The sequence below is a fragment of the Somniosus microcephalus genome, unplaced genomic scaffold (genome assembly GCF_052327205.1).
Source record: "Somniosus microcephalus isolate GS21.2 unplaced genomic scaffold, FLI_Smic_1.0 unresolved_chr9, whole genome shotgun sequence".
Classification (NCBI taxonomy): domain Eukaryota; kingdom Metazoa; phylum Chordata; class Chondrichthyes; order Squaliformes; family Somniosidae; genus Somniosus; species Somniosus microcephalus.
Window position 1 is genome coordinate 19,846,412 of NW_028225187.1, and position 17,224 is coordinate 19,863,635.

General features: G+C 54.4%; 2 protein-coding genes across 2 annotated transcripts in view; both read right to left on the reverse strand.

Annotated features, from left to right (window-relative positions):
• Positions 1-228: 228 nt before the first annotated feature.
• LOC147084868 (uncharacterized) lies at positions 229-2,118 on the reverse strand. The gene is made up of 2 exons (XM_085979584.1): positions 392-2,118; positions 229-308 (listed from the first exon to the last, which is right to left on the reverse strand). The coding sequence occupies exons 1-2, from the start codon at positions 2,051-2,053 to the stop codon at positions 288-290; spliced, it is 1,683 nt and encodes a 560-aa protein (XP_085835710.1). The 5' UTR covers positions 2,054-2,118; the 3' UTR covers positions 229-287.
• Positions 2,119-2,221: 103 nt separating this feature from the next.
• The window catches only part of LOC147084869 (uncharacterized), a 40,113-nt gene continuing 25,110 nt past the window's right edge, over positions 2,222-17,224 (reverse strand). The window contains exon 3 of the mRNA XM_085979594.1: positions 2,222-3,361. Within this exon, the coding sequence (XP_085835720.1) occupies positions 2,447-3,361 (915 nt within the window). The 3' untranslated portion in view covers positions 2,222-2,446. The remainder of the gene's footprint in view (positions 3,362-17,224) is intronic.

Here is a 17,224-nt window from a genome sequence, read left to right on the forward strand (position 1 = left end):
GGGGGCGTTATTTTTCTTTTCCTGATCCAAAGAGTAGCGGGATCCATTCCCAATTCAGATGGGGAATTTTACACATCTCATCATCATAAAGAACTACTCCTGAAATAACGCTGGACAGCCAGCTGGTGGCGCCGTCCAAGGAGTATAAATACTCGGGCGCAGGCCCAGCTTGCCCACGGACATTTTGTAAGACAAGGTACTAGTGAAGTGCAACTAGACCTCCATGTTCTGAAACAAGTTGATTAAAGCCTTGCTTTATACTCAAACCAACTGCGTCGTGAGTTTTATTACGTGAGAGGGTGTGTGAGGTGTGTCGGGGACTGGGGGGTCTGTGATGGAGGGTGTGTGAGGTGTGTCGGGGACTCGGGGTCTGTGATGGAGGGTGTGTGAGGTGTATCGGGGACTGGGGGTCTGTGATGGAGGGTGTGTGAGGTGTGTCGGGGACTCGGGGTCTGTGATGGAGGGTGTGTGAGGTGTATCGGGGACTGGGGGTCTGTGATGGAGGGTGTGTGAGGTGTGTCGGGGACTCGGGGTCTGTGATGGAGGGTGTGTGAGGTGTATCGGGGACTGGGGGTCTGTGATGGAGGGTGTGTGAGGTGTATCGGGGACTCGGGGGTCTGTGATGGAGGGTGTGTGAGGTGTATCGGGGACTGGGGGGTCTGTGATGGAGGGTGTGTGAGGTGTATCGGGGACTCGGGGGTCTGTGATGGAGGGTGTGTGAGGTGTATCGGGGACTCGGGGGTCTGTGATGGAGGGTGTGTGAGGTGTATCGGGGACTGGGGGTCTGTGATGGAGGGTGTGTGAGGTGTATCGGGGACTCGGGGGTCTGTGATGGAGGGTGTGTGAGGTGTATCGGGGACTCGGGGGTCTGTGATGGAGGGTGTGTGAGGTGTATCGGGGACTCGGGGTCTGTGATGGAGGGTGTGTGAGGTGTATCGGGGACTCGGGGGTCTGTGATGGAGGGTGTGTGAGGTCTATCGGGGACTGTGAAGGAGGGTGTGTGAGGTCTATTGGGGACTCGGGGTCTGTGATGGAGGGTGTGTGAGGTGTATCGGGGACTGGGGGGTCTGTGATGGAGGGTGTGTGAGGTGTATCGGGGACTGGGGGTCTGTGATGGAGGGTGTGTGAGGTGTATCGGGGACTGGGGGGTCTGTGATGGAGGGTGTGTGAGGTGTATCGGGGACTGGGGGGTCTGTGATGGAGGGTGTGTGAGGTGTATCGGGGACTGGGGGGTCTGTGATGGAGGGTGTGTGAGGTGTATCGGGGACTGGGGGGTCTGTGATGGAGGGTGTGTGAGGTGTATCGGGGACTGGGGGTCTGTGATGGAGGGTGTGTGAGGTGTATCGGGGACTGGGGGGTCTGTGATGGAGGGTGTGTGAGGTGTATCGGGGACTGGGGGGTCTGTGATGGAGGGTGTGTGAGGTGTATCGGGGACTGGGGGGTCTGTGATGGAGGGTGTGTGAGGTGTATCGGGGACTCGGGGTCTGTGATGGAGGGTGTGTGAGGTGTATCGGGGACTGGGGGGTCTGTGATGGAGGGTGTGTGAGGTGTATCGGGGACTGGGGGGTCTGTGATGGAGGGTGTGTGAGGTGTATCGGGGACTGGGGGGTCTGTGATGGAGGGTGTGTGAGGTGTATCGGGGACTCGGGGTCTGTGATGGAGGGTGTGTGAGGTGTGTCGGGGACTGGGGGGTCTGTGATGGAGGGTGTGTGAGGTGTATCGGGGACTGGGGGGTCTGTGATGGAGGGTGTGTGAGGTGTATCGGGGACTGGGGGGTCTGTGATGGAGGGTGTGTGAGGTGTATCGGGGACTGGGGGGTCTGTGATGGAGGGTGTGTGAGGTGTATCGGGGACTCGGGGGTCTGTGATGGAGGGTGTGTGAGGTGTATCGGGGACTCGGGGGTCTGTGATGGAGGGTGTGTGAGGTGTATCGGGGACTGGGGGGTCTGTGATGGAGGGTGTGTGAGGTCTATCGGGGACTGTGAAGGAGGGTGTGTGAGGTGTATCTGGGGCTCTGGGTATGTGATAGCGGGTGTTATAAATCTCATCATCATCAAGACACTACTTATGAAATAACGCTGGACGGCCAGCTGGTGGCGCCGTCCAAGGAGTATAAATACTCGGGCTCGGGCCCAGCTTGACCAGGGACATTTTGTAAGACAAGGAACTAGTGAAGTACAACTAGACCTCCATGTTCAGAAACAAGTTGATTAAAGCCTTGCTTTATACTCGAACCACGTGCGTGGTGAGTTTAATTACATCAGGGAGTGAAGAGGAGTTGGGGGGATATAAACAGACGGGTCTGGCGGCTGCCGTTGGGGAGCGATACTTTTTCTTTCCCCCTCGTCCCAAAAGGAGCGAGAGCGATTCCCGATTCGGAGGAGCGAAGGGAGCTCGATTCAGAGGGTGTGAGGGATTGCCGGCGGCGGCGGGAGGCAAGAGGGGGCTCAGCTGGCCGGCGGCTTCTTGGCCTCCGGCCCGCACTGGTGGGCGTGGAGGCTGGACGAGCTCTTGAACTGCTGGCCGCAGTCGGCGCAGGTGCAGGGCCCCTGCCAGGTGTGGACCCGCTGGTGTCGCCCCAGCACCGAGAGGCGGGAGAAGCCGCGCTCGCAGACGGGGCACTTGAAGGGCCGCTCCTGGCTGTGGGTGCGCTTGTGCTGGGCCAGGGTGGAGGACTTCGTGAAGCCCTTGCCGCAGTCCGCGCACTTGAACGGCTTCTCGCCGGTGTGGGTCCGCTGGTGCTGGACCAGGCTGGAGGAGTGGCGGAACTCCTTGGCGCAGTCGCCGCAGCGGAACGGTTTCTCCCCGGTGTGGGTGCGCAGGTGGCTGCGCAGGCTGGAGGGCTCGCTGAAGCCCTTGGCGCACTCCAGGCACTTGAACGGCTTCTCCCCGGTGTGGGTCCGCTGGTGGATCACCAGGATGGACGACTGGCTGAAGCGCTTGCCGCAGAAGGGGCACTTGAACGGCTTCTCGCCGGTGTGGGTCCGCTCGTGCCGGCGCAGGCTGGACATCTCGCTGAACTCCTTGCCGCAGGTCAGGCACTTGTAGGGCCGCTCGCCCGTGTGGGTCCGCTCGTGGCGCCGCAGGTTGGACAGCAGGTTGAAGTCCTTCCCGCAGCCCTCGCACCGGAAGGGCTTCTCCCCCGAGTGCACCCGCTGGTGCTGCTTGAAGTTGGAGTACTTGTTGAAACTGCGGCCGCACTCGGTGCAGATGAAGCACTTCTGCCGGGCCGGGGGCTGGCGGGGGGGCGGCCGCGGAGGGGCGCCGCCGTCTTCGCCCGCCTCCGCCCACTCCTCAAACAGCTCGGTTGGCTCGTAGTTGGAGTCGGACTGGTCATCCTCCTCCTCCGCCATGGAGTCCTCCTGCAGCAGAGAGGGAGAGAGGGTTAAAGCAAGCGGACCTCGTGCCCCCACACGACAACCTGCCTTTAACGTAGTACACGAAACTCTCGATTTACCAGCACCTAAATAACTGGAAATCTCGGTTAACCGGCAAAATTCAGGAGTAGGTTCAGGTAAGTTTTATTACTTGCCTTCCTCCATGTGTTGCTGTGCAAGGGTGTGGCTGCAGCTGTTGCTAAGCTACAGAGACGCTTGCAACTTGTGGCCATTGTTCTGAAGCTGTTGCTAAGCAACAGGGTTTGTTGCTTTATACGGAGCTCTCAGCTCCGTATCTTTTACTATAGCGTTCGGTTATCCGGAATTTTTGATGAATCGGCACCACGTCGGTCCCGTCGGTGCTGGATAAAAAAAAGTTTCCTGTAAAACGTCCCGAGGCGCTTCACAGGAGCGATCATCAAACAATATCTGACCCCCGAGCCACATAAGGAGATATTAGGACAAGTGACCAAAAGCTGGGTCAAAGAGGTCGGTTTTAAGGAGCGTCTTAAAGGAGGACAGAGAGGCGGAGAGGTTTAGGGAGGGAATTCCAGAGCTCAGGGCCCCAGGCAGCTGAAGGCACGGCCGCCAATGGTGGAGCGATGGAAATCGGGGATGCTCAAGAGGGCGGAATTGGAGGAGCGCAGAGATCTCGGAGGGTCGTAGGGCTGGAGGAGGTTACAGAGATAGGGAGGGGGGCGAGGGGCCATGGAGGGATTTGAACAGGAGGATGAGAATAGTAGGGCTGGAGGAGGTTACAGAGATAGGGAGGGGGCGAGGGGCCATGGAGGGATTTGAACAGGAGAATGAGAATTGTAGGGGCTGGAGGAGGTTACAGAGATAGGGAGGGGGGCGAGGGCCATGGAGGGATTTGAACAGGAGGATGAAAATTGTAGGGGCTGGAGGAGGTTACAGAGATAGGGAGGGGGCGAGGGGCCATGGAGGGATTTGAACAGGAGGATGAGAATTGTAGGGGCTGGAGGAGGTTACAGAGATAGGGAGGGGGGCGAGGGGCCATGGAGGGATTTGAACAGGAAGATGAGAATTGTAGGGGCTGGAGGAGGTTACAGAGATAGGGAGGGGGCGAGGGGCCATGGAGGGATTTGAACAGGAGGATGAGAATTGTAGGGCTGGAGGAGGTTACAGAGATAGGGAGGGGGCGAGGGCCATGGAGGGATTTGAACAGGAGGGTGAGAACTTTAAAATCGAGGCGTTGCCGGACCCGGGAGCCAGTGTAGGTCAGCGAGCACAGGGGGTGATGGGCGAACGGGACTCGGTGCGAGTTCGGACACGGGGGCAGCCGAGTTTTGGATGACCTCGAGTTTACGTAGGGTGGAATGTGGGAGGCCAGCCTGGGGTGCGTTGGAATGGTCAAGTCTGGAGGTAGCAAAGGCATGGATGAGGGTTTCAGCAGCGGATGAGCTGAGGCAGGGGCGGAGACGGGCGATGTTACGGAGGTGGGAGTAGGCGGTCTTTGTTATGCTGCGGATACGTGGTCGGAAGCTCATTTCAGGGTCAAAGGTGAAGAAATTTCTCCTGAATTCCCGATTGGATTTATTGGTGACCATCTTTTACGGGAACTGAAACAGGAGGAGGCCCATTCAGCCCCCTCGAGCCTGTTACACAGGAACAGGAGGAGGCCCATTCAGCCCCCTCGAGCCTGTTACACAGGAACAGGAGGAGGCACATTCAGCCCCCTCGAGCCTGTTACACTGGAACAGGAGGAGGCCCACTCAGCCCCTCGAGCCTGTTACACAAGAACAGGAGGAGGCCCATTCAGCCCCTCGAGCCTGTTACACAGGAACAGGAGGAGGCCCATTCAGCCCCCTCGAGCCTGTTACACAGGAACAGGAGGAGGCACATTCAGCCCCCTCGAGCCTGTTACACTGGAACAGGAGGAGGCCCACTCAGCCCCTCGAGCCTGTTACACAAGAACAGGAGGAGGCCCATTCAGCCCCTCGAGCCTGTTACACAGGAACAGGAGGAGGCCCATTCAGCCCCCTCGAGCCTGTTACACAGGAACAGGAGGAGGCACATTCAGCCCCCTCGAGCCTGTTACACAGGAACAGGAGGAGGCACATTCAGCCCCCTCGAGCCTGTTACACAGGAACAGGAGGAGGCCCATTCAGCCCCTCGAGCCTGTTACACAGGAACAGGAGGAGGCCCATTCAGCCCCTCGAGCCTGTTACACAGGAACAGGAGGAGGCCCATTCAGCCCCCTCGAGCCTGTTACACAGGAACAGGAGGAGGCCCATTCAGCCCCCTCGAGCCTGTTACACAGGAACAGGAGGAGGCCCATTCAGCCCCTCGAGCCTGTTACACAGGAACAGGAGGAGGCCCATTCAGCCCCTCGAGCCTGTTACACAGGAACAGGAGGAGGCCCATTCAGCCCCTCGAGCCTGTTACACAGGAACAGCAGGAGGCCCATTCAGCCCCTCGAGCCTGTTACACAGGAACAGAAGGAGGTCCATTCAGCCCCTCGAGCCTGTTACACAGGAACAGGAGGAGGCCCGTTCAGCCCCTCGAGCCTGTTACACAGGAACAGGAGGAGGTCCATTCAGCCCCTCGAGCCTGTTACACAGGAACAGGAGGAGGCCCATTCAGTCCCTCGAGCCTGTTACACAGGAACAGGAGGAGGCCCATTCAGCCCCTCGAGCCTGTTACACAGGAACAGGAGGCGGCCCATTCAGCCCCCTCGAGCCTGTTATACAGGAACAGGAGGAGGCCCATTCAGCCCCTCAAGCCTGTTACACACGAACAGGAGGAAGCCCATTCAGTCCCTCGAGCCTGTTACACAGGAACAGGAGGAGGCCCATTCAGCCCCCTCGACCCTGTTACATAGGAACAGGAGGAGGCCCATTCAGCTCCTCGAGCCTGTTACACAGGAACAGGCCCATTCAGCCCCTCGAGCCTGTTACACTGGAACAGGAGGAGGCCCATTCAGCCCCCTCGAGCCTGTTACACAGGAACAGGAGGAGGCCCATTCAGCCCCTCGAGCCTGTTACACAGGAACAGGAGGAGGCCCATTCAGCCCCTCGAGCCTGTTACACGGGAACAGGAGGAGGCCCATTCAGCCCCTCGAGCCTGTTACACGGGAACAGGAGGAGGCCCATTCAGCCCCTCGAGCCTGTTACACTGGAACAGGAGGAGGCCCATTCAGCCCCCTCGAGCCTGTTACACAGGAACAGGAGGAGGCCCATTCAGCCCCCTCGAGCCTGTTACACTGGAACAGGAGGAGGCCCATTCAGCCCCTCGAGCCTGTTACACAGGAACAGGAGGAGGCCCTTTCAGCCGCTCGAACCTGTTCCGCCATTCAGTGAGATCATGTCTGATCTGCGACCTAACTCCATCTACCCGCCTTTGTCCTACATCCCTTCATACATTTGGTTAACAAAAATCTATGAATTTCAGATTTATAATTAACAATTGATCGAGCATCATTTGCCGTTTGTGGAAGAGAGTTCCAAACTTCTACCACCCTTTGTGTGTCGAAGTGTTTCCTAACTTCACTCCTGAAAGGTCTGGCTCTAATTTTCAGACTATGCCCCTAGTCCTGGGTGTCCTTGTGCACCAGTCGCTGAAGGTAAGCATGCAGGTGCAGCAGGCGGTTAAGAAGGCAAGTGGTATGTTGGCCTTCGTAGCAAGAGGATTCGAGTACAGGAACAAGGATGTCTTGCTGCAGTTGTACAGGGCCTTGGTGAGACCACACCTTGAGTATTGTGTGCAGTTTTGTTCGCCTTATCTGAGGAAGGATGTTCTTGCCATGGAGGGAGTGCAGCGAAGATTCACCAGGCTGATACCTGGGATGGCAGGAATGACGTATGAGGAGAGATTGGGTCGATTGGGCTTATACTCACTGGAGTTTAGAAGAGTGAGAGGAGATCTCATTGAAACTTATAAAATTCTAACAGGACTGGACAGACTAGATGCAGGAAGGATGTTCCCGATGGTTGGGGGAGTCCAGAACCAGGGGTCACAGTCTAAGGATAAGGGGTAAGCCATTTAGGACAGAGATGAGGAGGAATTTCTTCACCCAGAGAGTGGTGAACCTGTGGAATTCTCTACCACAGAAGGCAGTTGAGGCCAATTCATTAAATATATTCAAGAAGGAGTTAGATATATTTCTTAAGGCTAAAGGGATCAAGGGATATGGGGAGAAAGCAGGGACCGGGTACTGAATTTGGATGATCAGCCATGATCGCATTGAATGGCGGAGCAGGCTCGAGGGGCCGAATGGCCGACTCCTGCTCCTATCTTCCATGTTTCTATGTCCTAGAATCCCCAACCAGCGGAAATAGGGTAGATTGAGAGTTCCCTGTAAGAATAAGCCATTGGCTGTAACTTGGACCCAATTCAAAAGTTGACCAAATTTAATGCACCAGCATGCCTCGGGAGCCCGAGTTCCTGTGGGAACTTTGTACGGAAACTGCTCACAGATCAAGACGACCTTGAACTGAAACAGGGGCTCGCTGCTGAAACGTGGAACAGAGTGCTACCATGTCATAGGGTCATAGAGTTATACCGCACAGAGAGAGGCCCTTCGGCCCATCGTGTCCGCGCCGGCCATCAAGCCCTGTCTATTCTAATCCCATTTTCCAGCACTTGGTCCGTAGCCTTGTATGCTATGGCGTTTCAAGTGCTCATCCAAATGCTTCTTGAATGTTGTGAGGGTTCCTGCCTCTACCACCCTTTCAGGCAGTGAGTTCCAGATTCCAACCACCCTCTGGGTGAAAAAGTTTTTCCTCAAATCCCCCTCTAAACCTCCTGCCCCTTACCTTGAATCTATGCCCCCTTGTTATTGACCCCTCTACTAAGGGGAAAAGTTCCTTTCTATCTACCCTATCTATGCCCTCATAATTTTGTACAGCTCAATCAGGTCCCCCCCTCAGCCTTCTCTGCTCTAAGGAAAACAACCCCAGCCTGTCCAGTCTCTCTTCATAGCTGAAGCGCTCCAGCCCAGGTAACATCCTGGTGAATCTCCTCTGCACCCTCTCCAAAGCAATCACATCCTTCCTATAGTGTGGCGACCAGAACTGCACACAGTACTCCAGCTGTGGCCTTACCAGTGTTTTGTACAGCTCCATCATAACCTCCCTGCTCTTATATTCTATGCCTCGGCTAATGAAGGCAAGTATCCCATATGCCTTTTTAACCACCTTATCCACCTGTTCTGCTGCCTTCAGGGATCTATGTACATGCACACCAAGGTCCCTCTGATCCTCTGTCTTTCCTAGGGTCTTACCATTCATTGTGTATTCCCTTGCCTTGTTAGTCCGTCCAAAATGCATCACCTCACACTTTTCAGGGTTAAATTCCATTTGCCACTGTTCCGCCCATCTATATCGTCCTGTAGCCTGAGGCTTCCCGCCTCGCTATTTACCACCCCACCAATTTTCGTGTCATCTGCGAACTTACTGATCATACGTTTTACATTCACATCCAAATCATTAATGTAGACCACAAACAGCAAGGGGCCCAGCACCGATCCCTGCGGTACCCCACTGGACACAGGCTTCCAGTTACAAAAACAACCTTCGACCATCACCCTCTGCCTTCTGCCACTAAGCCAGTTTTGGATCCAATGTGCCAAGGCACCCTGGATCCCATGGGCTCTTACCTTCCTGACCAGTCTCCTATGCGGGACTTTATCAAAAGCCTTACTGAAGTCCATGTAAACCACATCCACTGCACTACCCTCATCCACACACCTAGTCACCCCTAGGCTGCCATTTGCCGTTCAACAGATAAGGGAAAACGGGCCTCGAGAGATCTGCGGAGAAGAAGCTGTTAAACTGTTCAGCCCAGCGCAAAAATCAGGCACATCTTCAGCCTTTGGGAATGTAACCGGCCTTGCGGCCCACTGACCGACTGCCTGCCTGACCACTGATAAGATGAAGAGAGAAATGAAGACTGACGATTCTTTGCTGAAGTGTGGGACACGTATGCTGCGGGCAGGGTGCCAGGTTTTAAGGTTTAAAAGATAAGAACGTCACAAATAAGGGCAGGAGTCGGCCATTCGGCCCCTCGAGCCTGCTCCGCCATTCAATAAGATCATGGCCGATCATCGACCTCAACTCCACTTTCCCCGCCCGATCCCCAAATCCTTCCAAACGCTAGCTGGGATACTGTGTGCAGTTCTGGTCGCTACACTATAGGAAGGATGTGATTGCATTGGAGAGGGTGCAGAGGAGATTCACCAGGGTGTTACCTGGGCTGGAGCGCTTCAGCTATGAAGAGAGACTGGACAGGCTGGGGTTGTTTTCCTTGGAGCAGAGAAGGCTGAGGGCGGGGACCTGATTCGAGGTGTACAAAATGATGAGGGGCATAGATAGGGTAGATAGAAAGGAACTTTTCCCCTTAGTAGAGGGGCCAATAACCAGGGGCCATAGTTTCAAGGGGCGGGAGGTTTAGAGGGGGATTTGAGGAAAAACTTTTTCACCCAGAGGGTGGTTGGAATGTGGAACTCACTGCCTGAAAGGGTGGTAGAGGCAGGAACCCTCACAACATTCAAGAAGCATTTAGATGAGCACTTGAAACGCCACAGCATACAAGGCTACGGACCAAGTGCTGGAAAATGGGATTAGATTAGACAGGGCTTGTTGGCCGGCGCGGACACGACGGGCCGAAGGGCCTCTCTCTGTGCTGTATGACTCTGTGACTCTGTGGCCCATCGAGTCCGTGCCGGCTCTCTGTAGAGCATTCCAGTCAGTCCCATTCCCCCGCTCTATCCCCGTAAGTTTATTTCCCTCAAGTGCCTAACCAGTCTCCCCTTGGAAACATTGAGGGGGAGAAATTGAGTATAGCCCCGTTTGGGGCGTCAGCCTCGCCAGGGCGCTAAAAGCAGCGCCCCGGAAACATTCGCGCCCCCGCACCGGAAATTGAGTGGTTGCGCCCCAAAGGGAAGCGTGGCGCTACTGGAGGCGCCCCGCATCCCCCTTGTGGCGCTACTGGAGGCGCCCCGCATCCCCCTTGTGGCGCAACGAGTGAATATCGTGGCGCAACGTGCCGCAGCGCCACACTCTGCGGCACGTCGTGCTGCGGTATTGCAGGCCCTCCTCCCCTTCTTAAAGGGGAGGGGCCTTGTGCAGCGCGATCTGGGGCCCAGCTGGGCCCCCGAGGATCGGGAGGGGGTGGCGGGGGGGGGGGGTGGGTTCAGGAGGCCGGGGATGGGAGCGCAGGCAGGCGCTGGCAGGCGGCCAACAACAAAAATGGCCGCCCCGCACCTTGCCTTTCATTTGCGCCTCCCCGGCCGCAGGTAGGCCCCCCCGAACCGGTCGGACATAACGCCCGGCGGTAAATCAGGGGCCGCTGCCAAATATCGCGGCCGGGGCGTCAGCGGGGCGCTGCGCACACCGATGACGTCATCGGCAGCGGCGCAGCGCTAACGGTTAGCGCCGCCACTAACGTCCCGCGGAATTTAGCGGGAGGCGCGGGCAGTGCTGCGCCCGGGCGCCAGTTGGCTTGCGACCCACTTAGCGCCCTATTAAGGCGCTAACAGGTGGCACAGCCAACTGAATTTCTCCCCCCCCCACCGCCCGTCTCCACTTCCACCACTTCCGTCGGCAGCGAGTTCCAGGTCCTCGCCTCTTGCTGCATAAGAAAGGGGTGGGCCATTTCGGACTGAGATGAGGAGGAATTTCTTCACTCAGAGGGCGATGAATCTTTGGAATTCTCTGCCCCAGAGGGCTGTGGAGGCTCAGTCGTTGAGTATATTCAAGACCGAGATCGATAGATTTTTGGACTCTCGGGGAATCGAGGGATATGGGGATCGGACGGGAAAGTGGAGTTGAGGTTGAAGATCAGCCATGATCTTATTGAATGGCGGAGCAGGCTCGAGGGGCCGAATGGCCGACTCCTGCTCCTGAATCTGATGTTCTTAAGCCTGGTCCTGACCCCGCTGCCCTCTCTGATGCCAAGTCCCGCTTGCTGCCATCGCCGAGGGGGTTCCCCCTTTCATTTCACATACCTGGCCTGTTGGCTTATACAGTAACCCCCCCGGTGTTCCTTTTATCCGCCCGGCGCACCTCTAGCCTCTGTGTTCTCCCCCCCCCCACCAATCTTCTGTATCAAAATCTGAAGTCGCAGATTGTAAGTTCGGCTGATTGTGAGAAATCAAGGCGAGAAGCCAGCAGTTCCCTGCTGCTGCTGCTAGCTGCCCTCTAGGCCCCAGTGCTCTTCCCGTGGCCGCTTATTTTTTATTCGTTTGTGGGATGTGAACGTCACTTGCAAGGCCAGCATTTATTGCCCATCCCTAATTGCCCTTGAGAAGGTGGTGGTGAGCCGCCTTCTTGAACCGCTGCAGTCCGTGTGGTGAAGGTACTCCCACAGTGCTGTTAGGGAGGGAGTTCCAGGATTTTGACCCAGCGACGATGAAGGAACGGCCGATATATTTCCAAGTCAGGATGGTGTGTGACTTGGAGGTGAACTTGGAGGTGGTGGTGTTCCCATGCGCCTGCTGCCCTTGTCCTTCTAGGTGGAAGAGGTCGCGGGTTTGGGAGGTGCTGCCGAAGAAGCCTTGGCCAGTTGCTGCAGTGCATCTTGTAGATGGTACACACTGCAGCCACGGTGCGCCGGTGGTGGAGGGAGTGAATCTTGAAGGTGGTGGATGGGGTGCCGAACAAGCGGGGCTGCTTTGTCCTGGATGGTGTCGAGCTTCTCGAGTGTTGTTGGAGCTGCACTCATCCAGGCAAGTGGAGAGTATTCCATCACACTCCTGACTTGTGCCTTGTAGATGGTGGAAAGGCTTTGGGGAGTCAGGAGGTGAGACACTCGCCGCAGAATCCCCAGCTTCTGACCTGCTCTTGTTGCCACAGTATTTATGTGGCTGGTCCAGTTAAGTTTCTGGTCAATGGTGACCCTCCCAGGATGTTGATGGTGGGGGATTCGGCGATGGTAATGCCGTTGAATGTCAAGGGGCGGTGGTTAGACTCTCGCTTGTTGGAGACAGTCATTGCCTGGCACTTGTGTGGCGCGAATGTTACCTGTCACTTATCAGCCCAAGCCTGAACGTCATCCAGGTCTTGTTGCAACAGTCTGCTGGCAAAATGCTATTTGGACCTTGTTCTCCATCTGCGATAGCTTTAGAAGGATCCCCTTTTCCCTGTCCCATCACGTAGGCAATTCTCACCTTCCACCCCTCATATTTGCCGTGACCCCCCCCCCCACCCCGCCCGCTCTTTAGGGTGAACAGCAGTACATACGAATTAGGAGCAGGAGTCGGCCACTCGAGCCTGCTCCGCCACTCAATAAGATCGTGGCTGATCCGATCACTCCACATTCCCGCCTACCCCCAATAACCTTTCACCCTCTTGTCTATCAAGACTCTCTCTACCTCTGCCTTAAAAATATTCAAAGACTCTGCTTCCACCGCCCTCTGAAGAAGAGAGTTCCAAAGACTCACCACCCTCTGTGAGAAAAAATCTCTCTTCCTCTCTGTCTTAAACGGGCGACACCTTATTTTTAAACAGTGACCCCCCAGTTCTAGATTCCCCCACAAGAGGAAACATCCTCTCCACATCCACCCTGTCCAGAACCCTCGGGATCTTATATGTTTCAATCAAGTCACCTCTTACTCTTCTAAACTCCAGCGGACACAAGCCTAGCCTGTCCAACCTTTCCTCATAAGGCAACCCGCCCGCTCCAGGTATTAGTCTAGTAAACCTTCTCTGAACTGCTTCCAACGCATTTACATCCTTCCTTAAATAAGGAGACCGATACTGTACACAGTACTCCAGATATGGTCTCATAGAAACATAGAAGATAGGAGCAGGAGTCGGCCATTCGGCCCCTCGAGCCTGCTCCGCCATTCACCGAGATCATGGCTGATCATCCAAATTCAGTACCCTGTCCCTGCCTTCTCCCCATATCCCTTGATCCCTTTAGCCTTAAGAAATATATCCAACTCCTTCTTGAATATATTTAATGAATTGGCCTCAACTGCCTTCTGTGGTAGAGAATTCCACAGGTTCACCACTCTCTGGGTGAAGAAATTCCTCCTCATCTCAGTCCTAAATGGCTTACCCCTTATCCTTAGACTGTGACCCCTGGTTCTGGACTCCCCGGCCATCGGGAACATCCTTCCTGCATCTAGTCTGTCTAGTCCTGTTAGAATTTTATAAGTTTCAATGAGATCCCCTCTCATTCTTCTAAACTCTCGCGAATATAAGCCCAATCGACACAATCTCTCTTCATACGTCATTCCTGCCATCCCAGGTATCAGTCTGGTGAATCTTCGCTGCGCTCCCTCCATGGCAAGAACATCCTTCCTCAGATAAGGCGACCAAAACTGCACACAATACTCAAGCTGTGGTCTCACCAAGGCCCTGTACAACTGCAGCAAGACATCCTTGTTCCTGTACTCGAATCCTCTCGCTACGAAGGCCAACATACCATTTGCCTTCTTAACCGCCTGCTGCACCTGCATGCTTACCTTCAGCGACTGGTGCACAAGGACACCCAGGTCTCGTTGCACTTCCCCTTCTCCCAATCTATTGCCGTTCAGATAATAATCTGCCTTCCTGTTTTTGCCACCAAAGTGGATAACCTCGCATTTATCCACATTATACTGCATCTGCCCAATCACCCAACCTCATACTGGAGTTTCTCGGCATCCTCCTCACAGCACACATGCCTACCCAGCTTGACGGCACACCAATGCCTAGCAACCAACACCGCCCCCTCCTTTCGAATCTGCGTAGAACCTTACGGCAGAGAAGGAGGCCTCTCGGCCCACCTTGCCTGTGAAAGTGCTGTCCAATTTCCCACCTTCAAAAGGGAATTGGATAAATACTTGAAAGTTACTATTGAATCTGCTTCCACCGCCCTTTCAGGCAGCGCATTCCAGATCACAACAACTCGCTGCGTAAAGAAATGTTTCCTCATCTCCCCTCTGGTTCTTTTGCCGATTATCTTCAATCTGTGTCCTCTGGTTACCGACCCTCCTGTCACTGGAAACAGTTTCTCCTTATTTACTCCATCAAAACCCTTCATGATTTTGAACACCTCTATTAAATCTCCCCTTAACCTTCTCTGCTCTAAGGAGAACAATCCCAGCTTCTCCAGTCCCTCCACATCACTGAAGTCCCTCATCCCCGGTACCATTCTGGTCAATCTCCCCTTAACCTTCTCTGCTCTAAGGAGAACAATCCCAGCTTCTCCAGTCTCTCCACATCACTGAAGACCCTCATCCCTGGTACCATTCTGGTCAATCTCCCCTTAACCTTCTCTGCTCCAAGGAGAACAACCCCAGCTTCTCCAGTCTCTCCACATCACTGAAGTCCCTCATCCCTGGTACCATTCTGGTCAATCTCACCTTAACCTTCTCTGCTCTAAGGAGAACATCCCAGCTTCTCCAGTCTCTCCACATCACTGAAGCCCCTCATCCCTGGTACCATTCTGGTCAATCTCCCCCTTAACCTTCTCTGCTCTAAGGAGAACATCCCAGCTTCTCCAGTCTCTCCACATCACTGAAGCCCCTCATCCCTGGTACTATTCTGGTCAATCTCACCTTAATCTTCTCTGCTCCAAGGAAAACAACCTCAGCTTCTCCAGTCTCTCCACATCACTAAAGTCACTCATCCCTGGTACCATTCTGGTCAATCTCCCTTTAACCTTCTCTGCTCTAAGGAGAACAACCCCAGCTTCTCCAGTCTCTCCACATCACTGAAGTCCCTCATCCTTGGTCCCATTCTGGTCAATCTCCCCCTTAACCTTCTCTGCTCCAAGGAGAACAACCCCAGCTTCTCCAGTCTCTCCACATCACTGAAGTCCCTCATCCCTGGTACCATTCTGGTCAATCTCACCTTAACCTTCTCTGCTCTAAGGAGAACATCCCAGCTTCTCCAGTCTCTCCACATCACTGAAGCCCCTCATCCCTGGTACCATTCTGGTCAATCTCCCCCTTAACCTTCTCTGCTCTAAGGAGAACATCCCAGCTTCTCCAGTCTCTCCACATCACTGAAGCCCCTCATCCCTGGTACTATTCTGGTCAATCTCACCTTAATCTTCTCTGCTCCAAGGAAAACAACCTCAGCTTCTCCAGTCTCTCCACATCACTAAAGTCACTCATCCCTGGTACCATTCTGGTCAATCTCCCTTTAACCTTCTCTGCTCTAAGGAGAACAACCCCAGCTTCTCCAGTCTCTCCACATCACTGAAGTCCCTCATCCTTGGTCCCATTCTGGTCAATCTCCCCCTTAACCTTCTCTGCTCTAAGGAGAACAATCCCAGCTTCTCCAGTCTCTCCACATCACTGAAGTCTCTCATCCTTGGTCCCATTCTGGTCAATCTCCCCTTAACCTTCTCTGCTCTAAGGAGAACAATCCCAGCTTCTCCAGTCTCTCCACATCACTGAAGTCCCTTATCCTTGGTCCCATTCTGGTCAATCTCCCCCTTAACCTTCTCTGCTCTAAGGAGAACAATCCCAGCTTCTCCAGTCTCTCCACATCACTGAAGTCCCTCATCCCTGGTACCATTCTGGTCAATCTCCCCTTAACCTTCTCTGCTCTAAGGAGAACAATCCCAGCTTCTCCAGTCTCTCCACATCACTGAAGTCCCTCATCCCTGGTACCATTCCGGTCAATAGTTTCCCACATAACAACAGTGACCACACTTCAAAAAGTACTTTATTGGCTGTAAAGCGCTTTGGGACGTCCTGAGGTGGTGAAAGTCGCATGGAAATGCAAGTCTTACTTTTTTTGAGAAACCTCTTCTGCACCACCCTGTCCAAGACCTTACCACCCTTCCTAAAGTTTGATAATTGCTCCTGTGTAGCGCCTTGGGGGGTTTTGCTGCAAGGCGCTATAGAAATACATGTTGCTGTTGCTTGGAGGAATTTCTTCACTCAGAGGGTGGTGAATCTTTGGAATTCTCTGCCCCAGAGGGCTGTGGAGGCTCAGTCTTTGAGTAGATTCAAGGCTGAGATCGAGAGATTTTTGGACTCGAGGGGAATCAAGGGATATGGGGAAGGTGCGGGAATGTAGTTGAGGTCGAAGATCAGCCAGGAGTGGCAGGCAGTGACTAGTGGGGTACCGCAGGGATCGGTCCTAGGACCCCAGCTATTCACAATATATATTAATGATCTGGACAAGGGAAGTAGATGTATTATCTCCAAGTTTGCAGATGACACAAAGCTGGGTGGGCGTGTGTGCTGTGAGGAGGATGCAGAGAAACTCCAGCATGATTTGGACAGGTTGGGTGATTGGGCAGATGCAGTATAATGTGGATAAATGCGAGGTTATCCACTTTGGTGGCAAAAACAGGAAGGCAGATTATTATCTGAACGGCAATAGATTGGGAGAAGGGGAAGTGCAACGAGACCTGGGTGTCCTTGTGCACCAGTCGCTGAAGATAAGCATGTAGGTGCAGCAGGCGGTTAAGAAGGCAAATGGTATGTTGGCCTTCGTAGCGAGAGGATTCGAGTACAGGAACAAGGATGTCTTGCTGCAGTTGTACAGGGCCTTGGTGAGACCACACCTTGAGTATTGTGTGCAGTTTTGGTCGCCTTATCTGAGGAAGGATGTTCTTGCCATGGAGGGAGTGCAGCGAAGATTCACCAGGCTGATACCTGGGATGGCAGGAATGACGTATGAGGAGAGATTGGGTCGATTGGGCTTATACTCGCTGGAGTTTAGAAGAATGAGAGGGGAATCGCATTGAAACTTATAAAATTCTAACAGGACTAGACAGACTAGATGCAGGAAGGATGTTCCCGATGGCCGGGGAGTCCAGAACCAGGGGTCACAGTCTAAGGATAAGGGGTAAGCCATTTAGGACTGAGATGAGGAGGAATTTCTTCACCCAGAGAGTGGTGAACCTGTGGAATTCTCTACCACAGAAGGCAGTAGAGGC